The following is a 16,710-nucleotide window of genomic DNA, read 5'->3' as shown; positions in this document are numbered from 1 at the left end:
TCCCCTCCACGCACGCTGTGCCTCCTGCGGTTTGTCAGAGTCCTCAACATGCTCCCACTCCCTCCCACCTCAGGGCCTTTCACCTCCTCTGCCCCCTGCCAGGGATGGTCTTCCCCAGCCATCTGCCTGCTCACTCCCTTGCTTCGTGCAGGACTCACTCAAATGTCACTTTGTCAGATGCACCTTCCCTGACCACCGGAAACACACACTTTCCTAAATCTGCCACTGAGATACCCTTTCATTCCTGTTTTACGAATGTCTCCGAGTCAAATTTTAAGTGGTTTGATTAATTTAAAGTCTTATTGATGACCTGTGTATTTGTAGTTAAAAGGTCAAGTGTAAATGCCGTAAATCTGTTTCTCTTTTTGTTTTTGTTTGTCGTTTCGGCTCCTTTCCCAAATGCCTCTCCTTTGGCCACGCCTTCCACCATTGAAAGCCACGGAGTTTGATCACAAAGAGAGCTTTTGGGACCGTGTATTGAAAGATCCCATTGGCACGCTGGAAGATGATGAGGTCTTCGAAGACGAAGTAAGTTGGTTAAAAACTGGGGACACTTGTTCCGTATGTTGGGTAGGTTAGCCCGGGGGGCCAGCTGGACACTGCGTCTTGAGCCCTGGGAGTCACAGAGTTGCTCCACTGTTATCACAGCCCAAGAGGGCTTCTCTTAAAACAGGCTGAAGTGTAAATGACACGCATTAATCCAAAGAGGGTCAGAAGAAAGCCAAGGATGACACCACAAGGCTCTGCATTCTCTAACATGAATAAAACCCCCTCAAGATTGCTTCTGAAGGCAGCAGTGTTAAAAGCGAAACACACAAGCTACCCAGATACTTAATAGAACAGGGCAAATCGCTCTTTGTAGAAACCTTGTGTAAAAATGAAGTTAGATCCTGGAAACACAGACTAGATGTAATTTTCCCACTAAGCAATGGTGGCTCAGACGATAAAGAATCTGCCCACAACGCGGGAGACCTGGGTTTGACCCCTGGGTCGGGAAGATCCCCTGGTGAAGAGAATGGCAACCTGCTCCAGTATTCTTGCCTGGAGAATTCCATGGACAGAGGAGCCTGGTGGGCTACAGTCTATGAGACTGCAAAGAGTCAGACATGACCGAGCAACTAACACACATACACACCACTTAAAACTCTAGACATTATATATAAAACAAACACAAGGAGCTTTTAAAAGACAGAGGAAAGAAGGCAGACTGTCAGGGGACCATGAGATCCAAGGAACAACATGGCAGTGAGCTTCTGAGTTTTCTTTTTGCTTCATAAACTCCTGAAAAGACCACAATCAGAAACCCCAACAAGCACAGACCAAAGCCCCCCAAAAAGCCTACCATCTCCAACCGAAGGACCAGGCATGGAGCAGCCCAGAAGATGGAAACTTCAGACAACAGCGTCCTCAGTGCAACACCACAACAAAGAGCACTGGAGCATACCCCACAGATCTGAGTCCTGCTCCCACACTCTTCCAAGCAGCACAGAACCAGCCCTGGGAGTTTAATGGCGAGCCTTTCCCAGCTGTATCCAATAACTAGAGACACTGTGGGAAGTTCCAAAACCTTGAATAAGTCTTCCATCTACAGAAAGTTTTGTACTGTCTTTACTGCACAAATGTTTTGCCTGCCAACACAGCTTGGTGGCTATAATTTCCTGTGTCAGCTTACCTCCAAGGCTTCCAACACCTGTTTACTCAGGTTGTATATCCTTTCCACTATAGCTGAGAAATTGTCTCAGGATTGTAGGTACTAACTACAATCACAAAAGTGAGAGCTTGTGTCTCTGAAACTCAAAATAAAGCAGATACATTATCCTGAACTTAAAAAGGGGGTGGGAAATAACCGAAGCATTTAGTTTTTGCTCTTATTTTAATTGAAAAAAAATGCTCTGATTCAGTTCTTATTTAGCCCTAAATTCCTTACTTTCCAGACATGCTCTTATGCACTTATATTGATAAGAAGCAAAAGTATTTTTGCTCAGCCATGCCCAAGTCTTTGCAACCCCATGGACTATAGCCCACCAGGCTCCTCTGTCCATGGGATTCTCCAGGCAAGAATGCTGGAGTGGGCTGCCATGCCCTCCTCCAGGGGATCTTCCCGACCCAGGGATTGAGCCCAGGTGTCCTACATTGCAGCAGATTCTTTACCATCTGAACCACCAGAGAAGCCCGTATTAATAAGGAAAAAACCTACTGCTTTTTCAAATACTGAACTACCATGTCAAACGGTGAAGGGAATACTTGAACTTTAATTCACAGCACTGAATATACTAAGATAGGAAAGTAAACTCAGGCATTTTAGAGAGATTTTTTAGCAAGAGTTGAAATCAAAAGGAATTGTTTTAATTAGAAACAAATTTTTCAAAAACCTCCAGTGCACCTGTCAACGGAGGTTCTGCGTGTCTGGCGGGGCTGCAGCCGTAGGCCAGGGGGACACCTCCCATGGAGCCACGTGAGGTTCTGGATGAGACAGGATGCTGGGAGGCTTCTGGGTGACACGCCGCCTGTGCACGTGAGCCCCAGGCACAAACGCCTTGCCGTGCCATCTCAGGGGCTTGGCTCAGGTGACAAAGTATGGCACAGAAGCGGGACATGACCCCCTGCTGTCTGTACCACCTGGCTCCAAAGATCAGACACTTGGGAGAGTGACGGGCAGCACCTGTGGCCCAGCCACAGTATCACCTGAAAAGCACCGTTCCTCCAAGAAATCCCATGAGCAGCAGATGTGGCCAAGTAGGGCCAGAGCAGGACAGAAGGAAGGGAGTCAATGCCACATGATACCTGCAGCTGAATACTTGTCTGTGTGGACTTCTGAGGCCGTTGGGAGGGGGAGCACCAGAAACCACTGAGGCACCCACGGGAGAGACGTAGCTGAGGTCCTTTGACTTGGAGGCAGCATCAACCTAGACCGCGGTTATTCTGACGGTGGGATCTGACAGACCTCACATGCCTCGGGGCAGCTCAGCCCAAGCGCCACAGCTACCAAGCTGCAACAACTGAGCCCGCGAGCCTAGAGCCCACGCTCTACAAGGAAAGCCACCACATTGAGAAGCCTGCACACACCAACTAGGGAGTAGCCCCTGCTCGCGGAAACTCCAGAAAGCCCTCAGGCAGCAACAGAGACCCGGCACCGCCAAAAATAAAAGAAAAACTACAATTTTTTTAAAAAAACAAAAGGACTCGTGAAAGACCGGCCCGGGCAATTGGGTCATCGCTCCAGCTCAAGGAGGAATGGTCAATAATAAAGAATTTAGAGGTGGGAATGTTGGGACCACAAGCCTTCACCTCAATCCGCCCCGAAGCACTGATACATTCCAGTGTCAAAAGATGAGCTGAGGCCTATTAAGAATCTGAAGAGTTTGTTTGAGCCTGTATGATTAGAATCAGGCAGTACCAGACTGGAAGTGGCTAAGAGACCTCAGCCAACAGGAGCTGAGGAGAGACAGAAAAGGCTGAAGCAGAGCAAGGAAATTATTGGCTGACTGGCTTAAAGCCGAGTCAGCTGCTTGTGAGTGGTTGTCCTTGGATTTTGATCTCTTAGGCTTGAGGCTTTACCGGCTGAGGTTTCTGTTTGCTTACTCGGGGCACCATGGCCTCAGAGCCTCCTCAGTCTGATGGCCTCTGTGTTTAATTAACTGAACACCAGCAATGAGAAGAGGTGCGTGCAGAGGCGGGGATCAAGCAAGTCAGTCCTGAGACACCCCAGCTTTTCCCCAACCTGGAAAAACCAGCAACGGCAAGCTCCATCCTTATATCTGCCCCAGGTCACATGCAGCTTTGGGTATGTGTGGGTCGCCCACTTCCTTTTTGTTGTAGTTGTTTAGTTGCTAAGACATGTGTGCCTCTTTTGCAACCCCATGAACTGCAGACCGCCACGGTCCTGTGTCCATGGAATTTTCCAGGCAAGAATGCTGGAGTGGGTTGCCACTTCCTTCTCCAGGGGAACTTCCCGACCCAGGGGTCGAACCCATGTCTCCTGCATTGGCAGGTGGATTCATTACCACTGAGCCACCAGGGAAGCCGCCCCCCCCTGCCCCCACTGCTTACTTTAGGAGGCTTATAAGTGAATGGTAGCCTGTACATTAACAGATGCGGAACAACCTCCCTAACAATCTCAACCTGTAGTGAGCAGGGCGATGTGACGACCTGCAGTTCTTCTGGACAGCAAGTCACAATTCACCTTCTACCAAGAGGGAGTTGAAAAAAGACACCCTTGTGAAGACCAACCTATGGGTCAGTCCTGGTTAACCTCACAGACTTGAGATAGAATGAACAAATCTACAAAATTAAAAGGTAGCTTGCAGTGTCATAACTTTGGAAGAATCTTTAAAGACAGAATCATCCACTACAAGAACATGCTAGGTACTACCCTGGTTTCCTGAAGACTCTTATCCTTCACAGTTATTTATGATACGATAAATAACCAACCACTGAGAGCTTGGTCATTCCAGGAACTAAAAAAGCGTTATGCTCTCAAGCCATGAATGCAATTTTATGTTCTAGATCCTTCTCTACATTTGGAAGAAGGAGGTAATTTTATGCTCTCAAAAGACTTCTTGGTATGCTACTATTAAAAAAATATATATTCTTAAGGGAACTGGAGAATGAGAAGAGGGTGTGACCATTATGGAGACAATTTTCAGAACAAATCTTGCTAGTCATCCTACTGTTCCCACTGTCTTTTTCCAATTACATGTTGAAATCTCATCTGGCACATCAGGGAATCAGATTTCAGGCTATTTCATTCTGTGGTCCCTTTGCAGGTTTCCTCTTGGACTGATCTCTTGATCATTATGTAGTGTCCTTCCTTATCTCTTGTAATCTTCTTTAAGGTCTATTTTGTCTGATATGAGGATTGCTACTCCAGCTTTCTTTTGTTTCCCATTTGCATGGAATATATTTTTCCATCCTCTCACTTTCAGTCTATATGTGTCTTTAGGTCTGAAGTGGGTTTCTTGTAGACAGCATATATATGGGTCTTGTTTTTGTATCCATTCAGCCAGTCTGTGTCTTTTGGTTGGAGCATTTAATCCATGTACATTTAAAGTAATTATTGATACATATGTTCCTATTGTCATTTCCTTAATTGTTTGGTGTTGATTTTTGAGGGCTCCAAAATCACTGCAGATGGTGATTGCAGCCATGAAATTAAAAGACACTTATTCCTTGGAAGAAAAGTTATGACCAACCTAGACAGCATATTAAAAAGCAGAGACATTACTTTGTCAACAAAGGTCCGTCTAGTCAAGGCTGTGGTTTTTCCAGTAGTCATGTATGGATGTGAGAGTTGGAATATAAAGAGAGCTGAGTGCCGAAGAACTGATGCTTTTGAACTGTGATGTTGGAGAAGACTCTTGAGAGTCCCTTGGACTCCAAGGAGATCCAACCAGTCCATCCTAAAGGACATCAGTCCCGGGTGTTCATTGGAAGGACTGATGCTGAAGTTGAAACTCCAATACTTTGGCCACCTGATGTGAAGAGCTGACTCATTTGAAAAGACCCTGATGCTGGGAAAGATTGAGGGCAGGAGGAGAAGGGGATGACAGAGGATGAGATGGCTGGATGGCATCACCGACTCAATGGACATGGGTTTGGGCAAACTCCAGGAGTTGGTGATGGACAGGGAGGCTTGGCATGGTACAGTTCATGGGGTTGCAAAGAGTCGGACACAACTGAGCAACTGAACTGAACTGATTTTGTAGATCTTTTACCTTCTCTTGTATTTCTTGACTATATAAGTCTCTTTAACAGTTGTTGTAAAGCTGGTTTAGTGATATTGAATTCTCTTAATGTTTGCTTGTCTGAAATGCTTTTTATTTCTCCATCAATTCTGAATGAGATCCTTGCTGGGTACAGTAATCTTGGTTGTAGATGTTTCCCTATCAGTACTTTAAATATATCCTGCCATTCCCTTCTGGCCTGCAGTTTCTGCTGAAAGATAATGTATGGGATTTCCCTTGTACATTACTTGTTGCTTTTCCCTTGCTGCTTTTAATATTCTTTCTTTGTGTTTAGTCTTTGTTAGCTCACTTAGTATGTGTCTTAGCGTGTTTCTCCTTGGGTTTATCCTATATGGGACTCTTTGTGCCTCTTGGACTTGTTTGACTATTTCCTTTTCCATGTCAGGGAAATTTTCAACTATAATCTCTTCAAAAATTTTCTCATACCCTTTCTTTTTGTCTTCTTCTTCTGGGACCCCTATAATTTGAATGTTGGTGCATTTGATAATGTCTCAGAGGGCTCTGAGACTATTCTCAGTTTTTTTCATTCTTTTTACTTTATTCTGCTCTTCAGAAGTTACTTCCACTGTTTTATCTTCCAGCTCACTGATTCGTCCTTCTGCTTCAGATATTCTGCTATTGATTCCTTCCAAAGTATTTTTAATTTCAGTAATTGTGTTGTTTGTCTCTGTATGTTTATTCTTTAATTCTTCTAGGTCTTTGTTAATTGATTCTTGCATTTTCTCCATTTTGTTTTCAAGGTTTTTGATCATCTTTACTATCAATATTCTGAATTCTTTTTCAGGTCATTTGTCTATTTCCTCTTCATTTATTTGGACCTCTGTGTTTCTAATTTGTTCCTTCATTTGTGTAGTATTTCTCTGCCTTTTCATTATTTTTTTTTTAACTTATTGTGTTTGAGGTCTCCTTTTCCCAGACTTCAAGGTTGAATTCTTTCCTTCTTTTGGTTTCTGCCCTTGTAAGGTTGATCCAGTGGTTTATGTAAGCTTCGTATAGGGTGAGATTTGTGCTGAGTTTTTTGTTTGTTTTTCCTCTGATGGGCAAGGCTGAGTGAGGTGGTAATCCTGCCTGCTAATGGTTTGGTTTGTATTTTTGTTTCGTTTGTTGTTTAGATGAGGGTGTACAGGGGTGCTACTGGCGGTTGGGTGAGGCCAGGTTTGTATTCAAGTGGTTTCCTTTGTGTGAGTTCTCACTATTTGATCCTCCCTAGGGTTAGTTCTCGGAGAAGGCAATGGCACCCCACTCCAGTACTCTTGCCTGGAAAATCCCATGGATGGAGGAGTCTGGTAGGCTGCAGTCCGTGGGGTCACTAAGGGTCGGACACAACTGAGGGACTTCACCTTCGCTTTTCACTTTCATGCATTGGAGAAGGAAATGGCAACCCACTCCAGTGTTCTTGCCTGGAGAATCCCAGGGGTGGGGGAGCCTGGTGGGCTGCCGTCTATGGGGTCGCACAGAGTTGGACACAACTGAAGTGACTTAGCAGCAGCAGCAGCAGAGTTAGTTCTCTGGTAGTCTAGGGTCTTGGAGTCAGTGCTGTTACTCCAAAGGCTCAGGGCTTGATCTCTGGTCAGAAACAAAGATTCCACAAGTGGTTTGTTATGGCATTAAGTGAGATTAAAACAAAAACCCAAAACCAAGAAACCAAAGATGAATCCCAGACAAATGGCAGTCACAAAATCAGGCAAATAATAATTAAATAATGGAATATACACAATATACATAAACATAAGCAAAGTCAAAGTAGTCCAACAAAAATAAAATATAGTAGATTGACCAGGCGAACAAAGGAAATAAAAAATTATATCTACCAGTTAAGACCAAAACTAACTAAAGCACAAACTGGAAAACAAAACGAAAGCAAGGTGCCAAGTGGGGAATAAAGCAATGAAAACAAAACTAACAAATATTTTGAGAGGAAAAGAAAGCAAGAATAGATATGCAAAGTTACATAGAGGTAGATGAAGAAGATTATATATATACAGTAAAGATTAACTCTTTAGCAGGTTTCGACCACCTCCTATCAGTCGGTGTTCAGGACCGTGCTCAAAGAAATGGCTCTTCGCAACGAGCTGGAGGAGGATATTTCCATTCCCCTGACCGGTCATCTGGAGGGTGAAACCAGAAGGAAGCTGGGAATTCTGTAAGTGACAAGAGGGGTGAAACCGTTGGTCACTGGGAAGGTACTGGTCGCTGGGTGCAGGTAGACCAAAGCTAGATGCAGGGAAGAGTATTAACTGGGCCATGAGAGCACAGAGGAAGGCCAGGGTCCAGAAGCTTCCTTGAGTCAAAGAGCTGGCACAAGCCAGATACGGGACAGGGTAAGACTAGGGGTCAGGGGACAGGATGATCCGGCTGCCAAAACTCAAAGGCTGAACACAGGATGTGCAAGATAGCATCAAAGGTGAGCAGGGACACAGGCTGGAAATCCCAGGCAAGAAAAAGTCTTGAAGGGACCATGAACTTGTACAAAAGTCTGGGAGGCAAGGCTCAGACCCCTGAGAACTTTGAAGAGAAGGGACAGTGCAGGGATCAGACTCATGGGCATCTTTCCAAGAAATTCCTTAGCTTCATCCTAGGCAAGGCATTGCTTCTCCATGCTCCTTGAGGGGAAAAAGCCGCAAGCGTCACTGACCTGGGATTCATGGCAGAGGCTTGGGGAGCGATAAAGTTATTGCAGATGGCTGCTAGCACCAAATCTTTCTAGTTGGCATGACCCCAGTCACAAAATGTTCCAGAACCCCATCTGTACATCCAGCCTGTGGTACAAGGAAGCCTGGATTTTCATTTATCCAGCTTTCAGAAGCCTTGGTGAACAAGGGACATGATCAGGCATCTGACCATCATCACGACCATGACTCTCTGGGAGGGGCTCCGAGGAACAGGCTGTGGGGGATGGGGTACCATGCATAACCTCCTTGGTGAATGAAGACTCCCAAAAATCAGGGAAAGACTGACTGCCAGCAACTTTTGCTTTGGGCTCAATACAGTCCTGGGGCCAGAGACCCCTAAGGCTTCTCTAGGAAAAGGGAAGGCTAAATACACAAAATACAAAGAACACCCAAGTTTTCAGATCCTCATAAAACAAGAAAAATAAAAATCCCAAATAATACCATTGTAGGTTATCCTACATTCTAGGTTACATTTTCTCCCCCTTCTTTCTCGTTTAAGCCCATAACCAAGGCTCATTCTAACCTAACTGCACCCAATGAATGCACCTACTGTATGCTGGTCTATACTGTAGTGAGTACCCTTACTAGCAACGCTAGTAGGGGTTCCATTAGCTTGCAAAGTTGAGCAAAGAACCAAGGAAAGAACCTTCCCCAAAGGGCACTGGGTGCCTCTGGAGGGATCCCCTCACTGGAATTTAACTCCTGCATGCACCTGGCATCCTGCTGTCAGCCTGGACAGGTTTCACCCCACCCTCTTCCTCCTTGTTCTTTCACAGGTGATGGTAGGTGAGGTAACTGCTTCAATTCCATTCACGGTGCTTGCAAATAAAACAAAGAACCCTTGGCACAAATGGGCCATGAAGAGCTCACTCTCAACTTGCAAACAGCTTCTAAAGTACAGACAGTAAACCTCCTTTCCACCAGGCAAAACAGCCCAGCCCTTTCCAGCAGATGGTATTTGCTTCCTGAGGTTGCTCGGGGTTAAATTATTACGCTCTCTTCGAGGACTCTGAAGAGAGAAGTTAAAATCTGCCGTGTCAAAGGCCCTCTGCTCAGATCCAATTAAGCCTTGGAAGCTCCCTCCTTCCAGCAGATTCCCTTTCAAAAGGTCTCTGATCTGAGAACCAGGAAAGGCTGCTGCCTCCAGAGACCACCCTTATTTGGCAGGAAAGCAGTCCCAGTCATTGAAATGCCAGGATGACTTGCTTTGTATATTGACATGAGAGGAGGTGTAGAAGGGTTGATCATTTTGAAGAGCTGTGCCTTAATGTGGCTTTCCTGGTGAGTCATTTTTGAGTGAGTTTATTTGAAATTTTCCTACTCAGTGCAAAGGAGTTTCAGGTGGCTGTGTCCGGCTTACGTTTCTCTAAGCTCTTTCTGAATAGGCTTTACTGAAATGTGCACAGCCACAAGGGCACAAACCACAGCAAAAACCACCTGCACGAGCTGAACTCCTAGTCAGCCTTGGCTGGCTTTGGATCTCCCGACCCTGGCTTCATTCCCAAGAGGAACCCCACTGAATTCATTTGGAAAGATCTGGGGTCAGCCCAGGTGCCCAGGTTGAAGGCCAATTAAAGGCCAGGAGGGACACACAGCACCAGGTGCTGGCCCTTTGTTCCTGAGTACAGACTGGAAGAAAGCTGGTTGCAGAGGCAGGGCCATCCAGCCAAGTCTCCGCCTATGAGACGATGGAGCCGGCCCCAGCTCTATCTGCCGTGTAGCATGACATGTAAACACGATTCGGTCTCAGCTTTTAAAGCCGATTCACCTTCCTTTCAGGTTGAAGAAAAATTTTGAAAACTACAAGGAGACGATCCTCTGGATTATGAGGAAACGGGAAAGTAAGAACTCCTCTCTCCATTTTCCATCCCGTTACCTGGTTCTCCTGGGTGCATCTCACTGTCTCCCACCTTCCCCTCAAGGAGGCAGAAATGCTTGTTCCCTCACTTGAGCATGTAAAGTCTCAGTAAAGTCTCAGCTGCCAGGGATTAAAATACTGAGCAAGCGAGAAACACGAAACATGGTCTGGGACTTCAAGGGGCTTATCCTTTGATTGTGATGAGGGTGGGAGGGAGGGCAGGAGACGAAGACAAATAGGAAAGCAGGGAGTCTGCATATAAGATAGTTAATGCTTTGGTGAGAAAGGGATATGGGACCACACAAGAAGGCACCTACCCTGTACTGGGGGAGGTTCTAAAAACTCATTAACACAAAGTTGAAGAAAGAAATAGCCCCTTTACCAGATACTAAAGGCATCCTAAAGGAAATCAGTCCTGAACATTCACTGGAAGGACTGAAGCTGAAACTCCAATACTTTGGCCACCTGATGAGAAAAACTGACTCATTTGAAAACACCCTGATGCTGGGAAAGATTGAAGGTGGGAGGAGAAGGGGACGACAGAGGATGAGATGGTTGGATGGCATCACTGACTCAACGGACATAAGTTTGAGTAAACTCCGGGAGTTGGTGATGGACAGGGAGGCCTGGCATGCTGCAGTCCATGGGGTCACAAAGAGTCGGACACGACTGAGCGACTGAACTGAACTGAAAGGCATTGGAGGTCCAGCTGCTAAGACTTGCCAGTCATGGACTTTGCCAGCTTTGGGGGTCTCATCAAAAAGTCTGAGCCAAGAACCTAAGCTACCCGGCTACTTAATTCAGAAACTCCAAACCACCAGCTGGAACATCTTTCAGATGACCAGATCCCACTGACCTAGAATTGGCAACGACAGCCACAGCTGACACACCTCATCCATCACATGCTTTTTCTTGCTGAGCCAGGACAAAGCCCCGATTCGCTCTCAGGAAGTGTTCCCATCCCCATACCAGTAAGTATATGCCCCTGACCTAACTCCTATAGAATGACTGCTGCAGGCAGCCCCTTGTCTCTGAACACGCCGATTTCCAAGCCAAGGATGGCTTCGCAGGCATGTGAGCTGTGCAGGGACGCAAGCCCCCCTTGGGGGCCCTGTCCTTGCTTTTAATGCTCGGCTGCCACTGTCTTGAAATCCTTCATTAATTTATTTTGGTTGCCTAACATGTGGGGTTCTAGTTCCCTGACCAGGGATCAAACCCATGCACCCTGCAACTGGGAGTGTAGCGTCTTAACCACTGGACCACCAGGGAAGTCCCTGAAATCTTGAGTAATTTTAAAACAAGGATACCTGCATTTTGAAATTAGATAGCCTCTCCTGTGGGTGAAAAGTAGTGGGAGCTACTACACAGCTCGTGTCATGAGCCACCAGACCCCAAAGCTCCCCGTGTGAAGGACACAGGCCTGTGGCCCGTCTCCAGGCAGCGGCCTCCAAGCAGCATCACTTCAGAGGAACCTAATGGGTCTCTGCAGCCAGCCCGACCCCACTTTAAGGAAACTGAGGCTCAGACAGGCAGCCTGACACCTCCCCCTATTAAAGACAGAGCTGGTTATACAGCACAAACCAGGAAATCTGTGATTCTCGCCTTCTGACAGGGGAAAAGAATGAGCATATCCGTGTCCCCTGTTACCGTGACCACTTCAGGAAGGCTCTCTGTTCCTCTCTGACTGACCCTCAGGAAGAGCAGCTGGGCTCACATCCGCCTCCCCCCTGGACAAATCGCCTCCACTCTGGACGGAAGCACTGGAAGAGGGCTCCCCCGAGGGAGACTGAGGCCCGCATCCAAACCGCTCACAAAGCGCTTTCATCGACTCTGCCCCCGCCCACCTCTCTCTCCTCACCTCCCTGAGGACAAGCTCCTCTATGAGGTCTAAGGAGCGGCCTCCTTCCATTCCTCAGGGGCACACGGCCGTGTTCTCTCCCCAGGCCCACCCCCCACACCTCTCCGACATCACCAACACCACCTCAGACACCTTCATTGCCCCAGAGTCCCTGACCCATCCTGTCCTTCCTCAGTCCTTTCTTCACATTCTTTCCAGCAAAATCTTTTTAAAACACTTCCCTGGCCCTCCACCACCTCCAGGAAAATTGCACATTTTCCCCACGTGGCTTCAAAGGCCCTCGCTCTTGCCCATGCCAGACACACTGGCCTTTCTGTTATTCACCACACGAGCAGGCCTCCCTGCCACAGGGCCTTTGGACATGCGGTCCTCTGGCTACAGGACTCTGCACGCCAATATCCTTGTGACTCGCTCCCTCACTTTATTCAGGTCTCTGCTTAAAAGTCACCTTCTCAGAAACTGCTGCTTTGGCTACCCTTTACAAACCAGTGCGCACACACACATACAATCATTCTTCAGGGCACGCCTAGCCACCAGCAGGTGAAGTTTTCACCTGTTCTCTTGTGTAGCGTCCATCTCCCCTACTAGAACGAGCAGCAGGCAGGGTGCCAGCCCCGGTACCTAGGACAGCTTGCGGCATATGTGAACACAATGGATATTTCCTGAGTGCGTGAATAAAGGAGCGACCTAGCCCTGCCTATCTCTCCACAGTCACCCGTTAATACTAAGCCGGTCTCATGCTAGCCTTCAACCACGCAGCCCTTATGCTAGGAATTCCACCTGGCAAACTAGAGACAATTTCCACTCTGTGCACAACCTCCAGGCCTGGATAGGGTCCCTGTGAGCTCCGATGGCACCTTGCCCTCTGTGTTGGCAACCTCAGAGTTCCTGGGGTGAAATTCTAAATCAGCCCCCATAAGATAGCATCACCAACTCCATGGACAGGAGTCTGAGTAAACTCCAGGAGGCAGTGAAGGACAGTTCCGCAGCCCCTGGGGTCGCAAAGAGTTGGACACAACTGAGTGACTTAGCAGCAGCAACAAGCAGCAGCAGAGAGCAAGAGAAGACCTGAGAGGCAGTCCACCCCACGCTGTAGGCGGCGGGCTTAAAAAGCAAAGACAACTTACACCCGACATGCGCATGTCTCCGGCGGCACAAGACTTGTCGAGGTCCACCTCCACCAGCCAGAATCTTAACGTTTAAATGGAGGCCTTACCTGGCTTCAGGCATGTATCCGTCCAGGTGAGCTCAACAACACAGTGCCCGAGAGGCTGCATCCTTGCAAAGGCTTCCCAGTGTGGGAAGCGTGGGCAGAACGTACATGCCAAGGACCGGGAAGGGGGCGGGGAGACTTCCATGCCCCGTCCAGCTCCCGGGTCAACAAGCTGTCACGTCCTCTCCAACACCTCCTCCAACGCTGTGCTGGCCTCAGTGGTGGGACAACCAAGCTCTCTTAACTGACCTCCCCCAAATCTAGTTGGGGAGGGAGCGGCCCCCTTGCGGGGAACAGCATCCTGGCTGATACCGATGGCGCGCCTCCCACGGCGGCGCCCCCTGGTGATCAACCCCCGGGGAAGAGTCCTTGCTAGCTTACTCCAAAATTCAATAGTTATAAAAATGGGCCAAAACGAAGATTAAAAAGAAACTTGATGCTGCTGTGAAAACTAAGTGGAATGCTTTTGAGAAGACTCAATAAGAACGTTGGAGAAGGCAATGGCAACCCACTCCAGTACCCTTGCCTGGAAAATCCCATGGATGGAGGAGCCTGCTAGGCTGCAGTCCCTGTGGTCGCTGCAAGTCGGACACTACTGAGCGGCTTCGCTTTCAATTTTCACTTTTCACTTTCATGCATTGGAGAAGGAAATGGCAACCCACTCCAGGGTTCTTGCCTGGAGAATCCCAGGGATGGGGGAGCCTGGTGGGCTGCCCTCTATGGGGTTGCAGAGTCGGACACGAGTGAAGAGACTTAGCAGCAGCAGCAATAAGAAAGTAGTTTTACAAATACTGCTTAGAACTAGGCGTGCACCAAACATACACAAAAGGCTGGGGGATAAACAGAAGTTTTTTTTTTTTTCTTTTTTGTTTTCAAGTCTACAATCCTGCACTCAAGACTATGTGGAAATTGCCAAAATTGAAAGTTATAAGTAATAAATTATGAATGGGCTTTGAGCAAACGTGCCCACACAGTCCTGCTAACACACCATGCAGAAGATAGCTCGCTAGTGGGAACCTGCTAACACAGCACAGCAAGCTCAGCTCAGCACTCTGCGACGACCTAGAGCGCTGGGACGCCGCGGGAGGCTCAGCGGGGAGGGGCGCTCTGCGGTGACCTAGAGCGCTGGGATGCCCACGGGAGGCTCAGCAGGGAGGGAACACGTGTATACATACAGCCGATTCACTTTGTTGGACAGCAGAAACTAACAACATTGGAAAGCAACGTCCTCCAATTAAAGATACAATTTTAAAATAGTGTTAGTATTCATTTGTGTTTTAAGTTAAAATAGCATGTTTAAGGTATGTTTCCTTTTTTTTATGACTCCCACTTTAGCCTGTTTTTTAAATTACCAGACTCAGCAGCCTCACTTGTTATTGGCACGCAGCTGGTATGTCACCCCTCACATCCCCAAGTCTGGACTGGGTGGTGTTCACCGTGGTGTCGGGCATCTGACACTGAGCCGGCACCTCACAGGCCCTTAATGATTGTGTGTGAAATGAAAGAATGAATGGGGAAAAATGAGAGAGCTTGGGGAAATATGGCCGATATCCCAAATCCTCAAACTCTCTTTGGGTTCCTCAAGAGAAAGAGATCTAAGTTTTCTTTCTCTTTTCTACCAAAGCCTTATATACCCAAAGGACTGCAGAGAGCACTTTCACGTTTCACTTACGTAATATACCACTACAAGACGAGGAGGAGGAGGAGGTGGAGCCAGAGAAAGAAGTCAAGAAACATCGTCGTGTTGTTCGCCGTACGAAGACGTTAGACCTAGATATGGACTGGATCAACAGCAAGATTAAGGTAATTGTGGCAGTGCCCTGGCGTTTGCATTTTGTCCAGGGTTTGTTTGTTTGTTTGTTTGGCGGTGCGGGTGGGGATTTACTGGATTTAGAAAAGGCAGAGGAACCAGAGATCAAATTTGCCAACATCCATTGGATCATCAAAAAAGCAAAAGATCTCCAGAAAAACATCTATTCCTGCTTTATTGACTATGCCACAGACTTTGATGGTGTGGATCACAACAAACTATGGAAAATTCTGAAAGAGATGGGAATACCAGAACACCTTACCTGCCTCCTGAGAAATCTGTATGCAGGTCAAGAAGCAACAGTTAGCATCAGACATGGAACAACAGACTGGTTCCATATTGGGAAAGGAGTATGTCAAGGATGTATATTGTCACCCTGCTTATTTAACTTATATGCAGAGTACATCATGAGAAATGCCGGGCTGGATGAAGCACAAGCTGGAATCCAGATTGCTGAGAGAACCATCAATAACCTCAGATATGCAGATGACACCATCCTTATGGCAGAAAGTGAAGAGGAACTGAAGAATCTCTTGATGAAAGTGAAAGAGGAAAGTGAGAAAGTTGGCTTAAAGCTTGACATTCAGAAAACTAAGATCATGGCATCTGGTCCCATCACTTCATGGCAAATAGATGGGAAAACAATTGAAATTGTGGCAGACTTTATTTTCTTGTGCTCCAAAATCTCTGCAAATGGTGACTGCAGCCATGAAATTAAAAGATGCTTGCTCCTTGGAAGAAAAGCTATGACCAACCTAGACAGCATATTAAAAAGCAGAGACATTACTGACAAAAGTCCGTCTAGTCAAAGCTATGGTTTTTCCAATAGTCATGTATGGATGTGAGAGTTGTACTATAAAGAAAGCTGAGGGCTGAAGAATTGATGCTTTTGAACTGTGGTGTTGGAGAAGACTCTTGAGAGTGCCTTGGACTGCAAGGAGATCCAACCAGTCCATCCTAAAGGAGATCAGTCCTGGGTGTTCATTGGAAGGACTGATGCTGAAGCTGAAACTCCAATACTTTGGCCACCTGATGGGAAGAAATGACTCATTTGAAAACACCCTGATGCTAGGAAAGATTGAAGGCAGGAAGAGAAGGGGACGACAGAGGATGAGATGGTTTTTAGGGCCATGCATACATTCTGTACTGTATTGTAACAGTAGATAAATGTCATTATTATCTCTGTTTAGTCACTAAGCCATGTCTGACCCTTTGAGGCCCCATGGATGGTAGCCCACCAGGCTGCTCTGTCCATGGAATTCTCCAGGCAAGAATACTGGAGTGGGTTGCCATTTCCCTCTTCAGGGGATCTTCCCGACGCAGGGATCGAACCTGTGTCTCCTGCGTTTGCAGGTGGATTCTTTACAGCAGAGCCAACAGGGAAGACAATATGTCATTAGATATTTGTATAAACCCACAGAATGTAGAATACCAGGAGTGAACCCCAGGGTAAACTATGGAGTCTGGGTAATGGTGATGTGCAGTGTAGATTCTTTGTATAAATGTACACCGTGGTGTGGGATGTTGACAGTGGGGGGAGGCTACACGTGTGTGG

General features: G+C 47.0%; 1 protein-coding gene across 1 annotated transcript in view; it reads left to right on the top strand.

Annotated features, from left to right (window-relative positions):
* ERICH6B (glutamate rich 6B) overlaps positions 1-16,710 on the top strand; it is a 54,330-nt gene that overhangs the window by 21,405 nt on the left and 16,215 nt on the right. Inside the window, exons 2-5 of the mRNA XM_065902401.1 lie at positions 437-528; positions 7,751-7,887; positions 10,196-10,257; positions 15,036-15,148. Coding sequence (XP_065758473.1) covers positions 437-528; positions 7,751-7,887; positions 10,196-10,257; positions 15,036-15,148 — 404 coding nt within the window. The remainder of the gene's footprint in view (positions 1-436; positions 529-7,750; positions 7,888-10,195; positions 10,258-15,035; positions 15,149-16,710) is intronic.

Source organism: Muntiacus reevesi, chromosome 11 (genome assembly GCF_963930625.1).
Source record: "Muntiacus reevesi chromosome 11, mMunRee1.1, whole genome shotgun sequence".
Taxonomy (NCBI): Eukaryota; Metazoa; Chordata; class Mammalia; order Artiodactyla; family Cervidae; genus Muntiacus; species Muntiacus reevesi.
The sequence above is the reverse complement of the archived record's forward strand: the minus strand, read 5'-3'. Positions and strand labels throughout refer to the sequence as shown.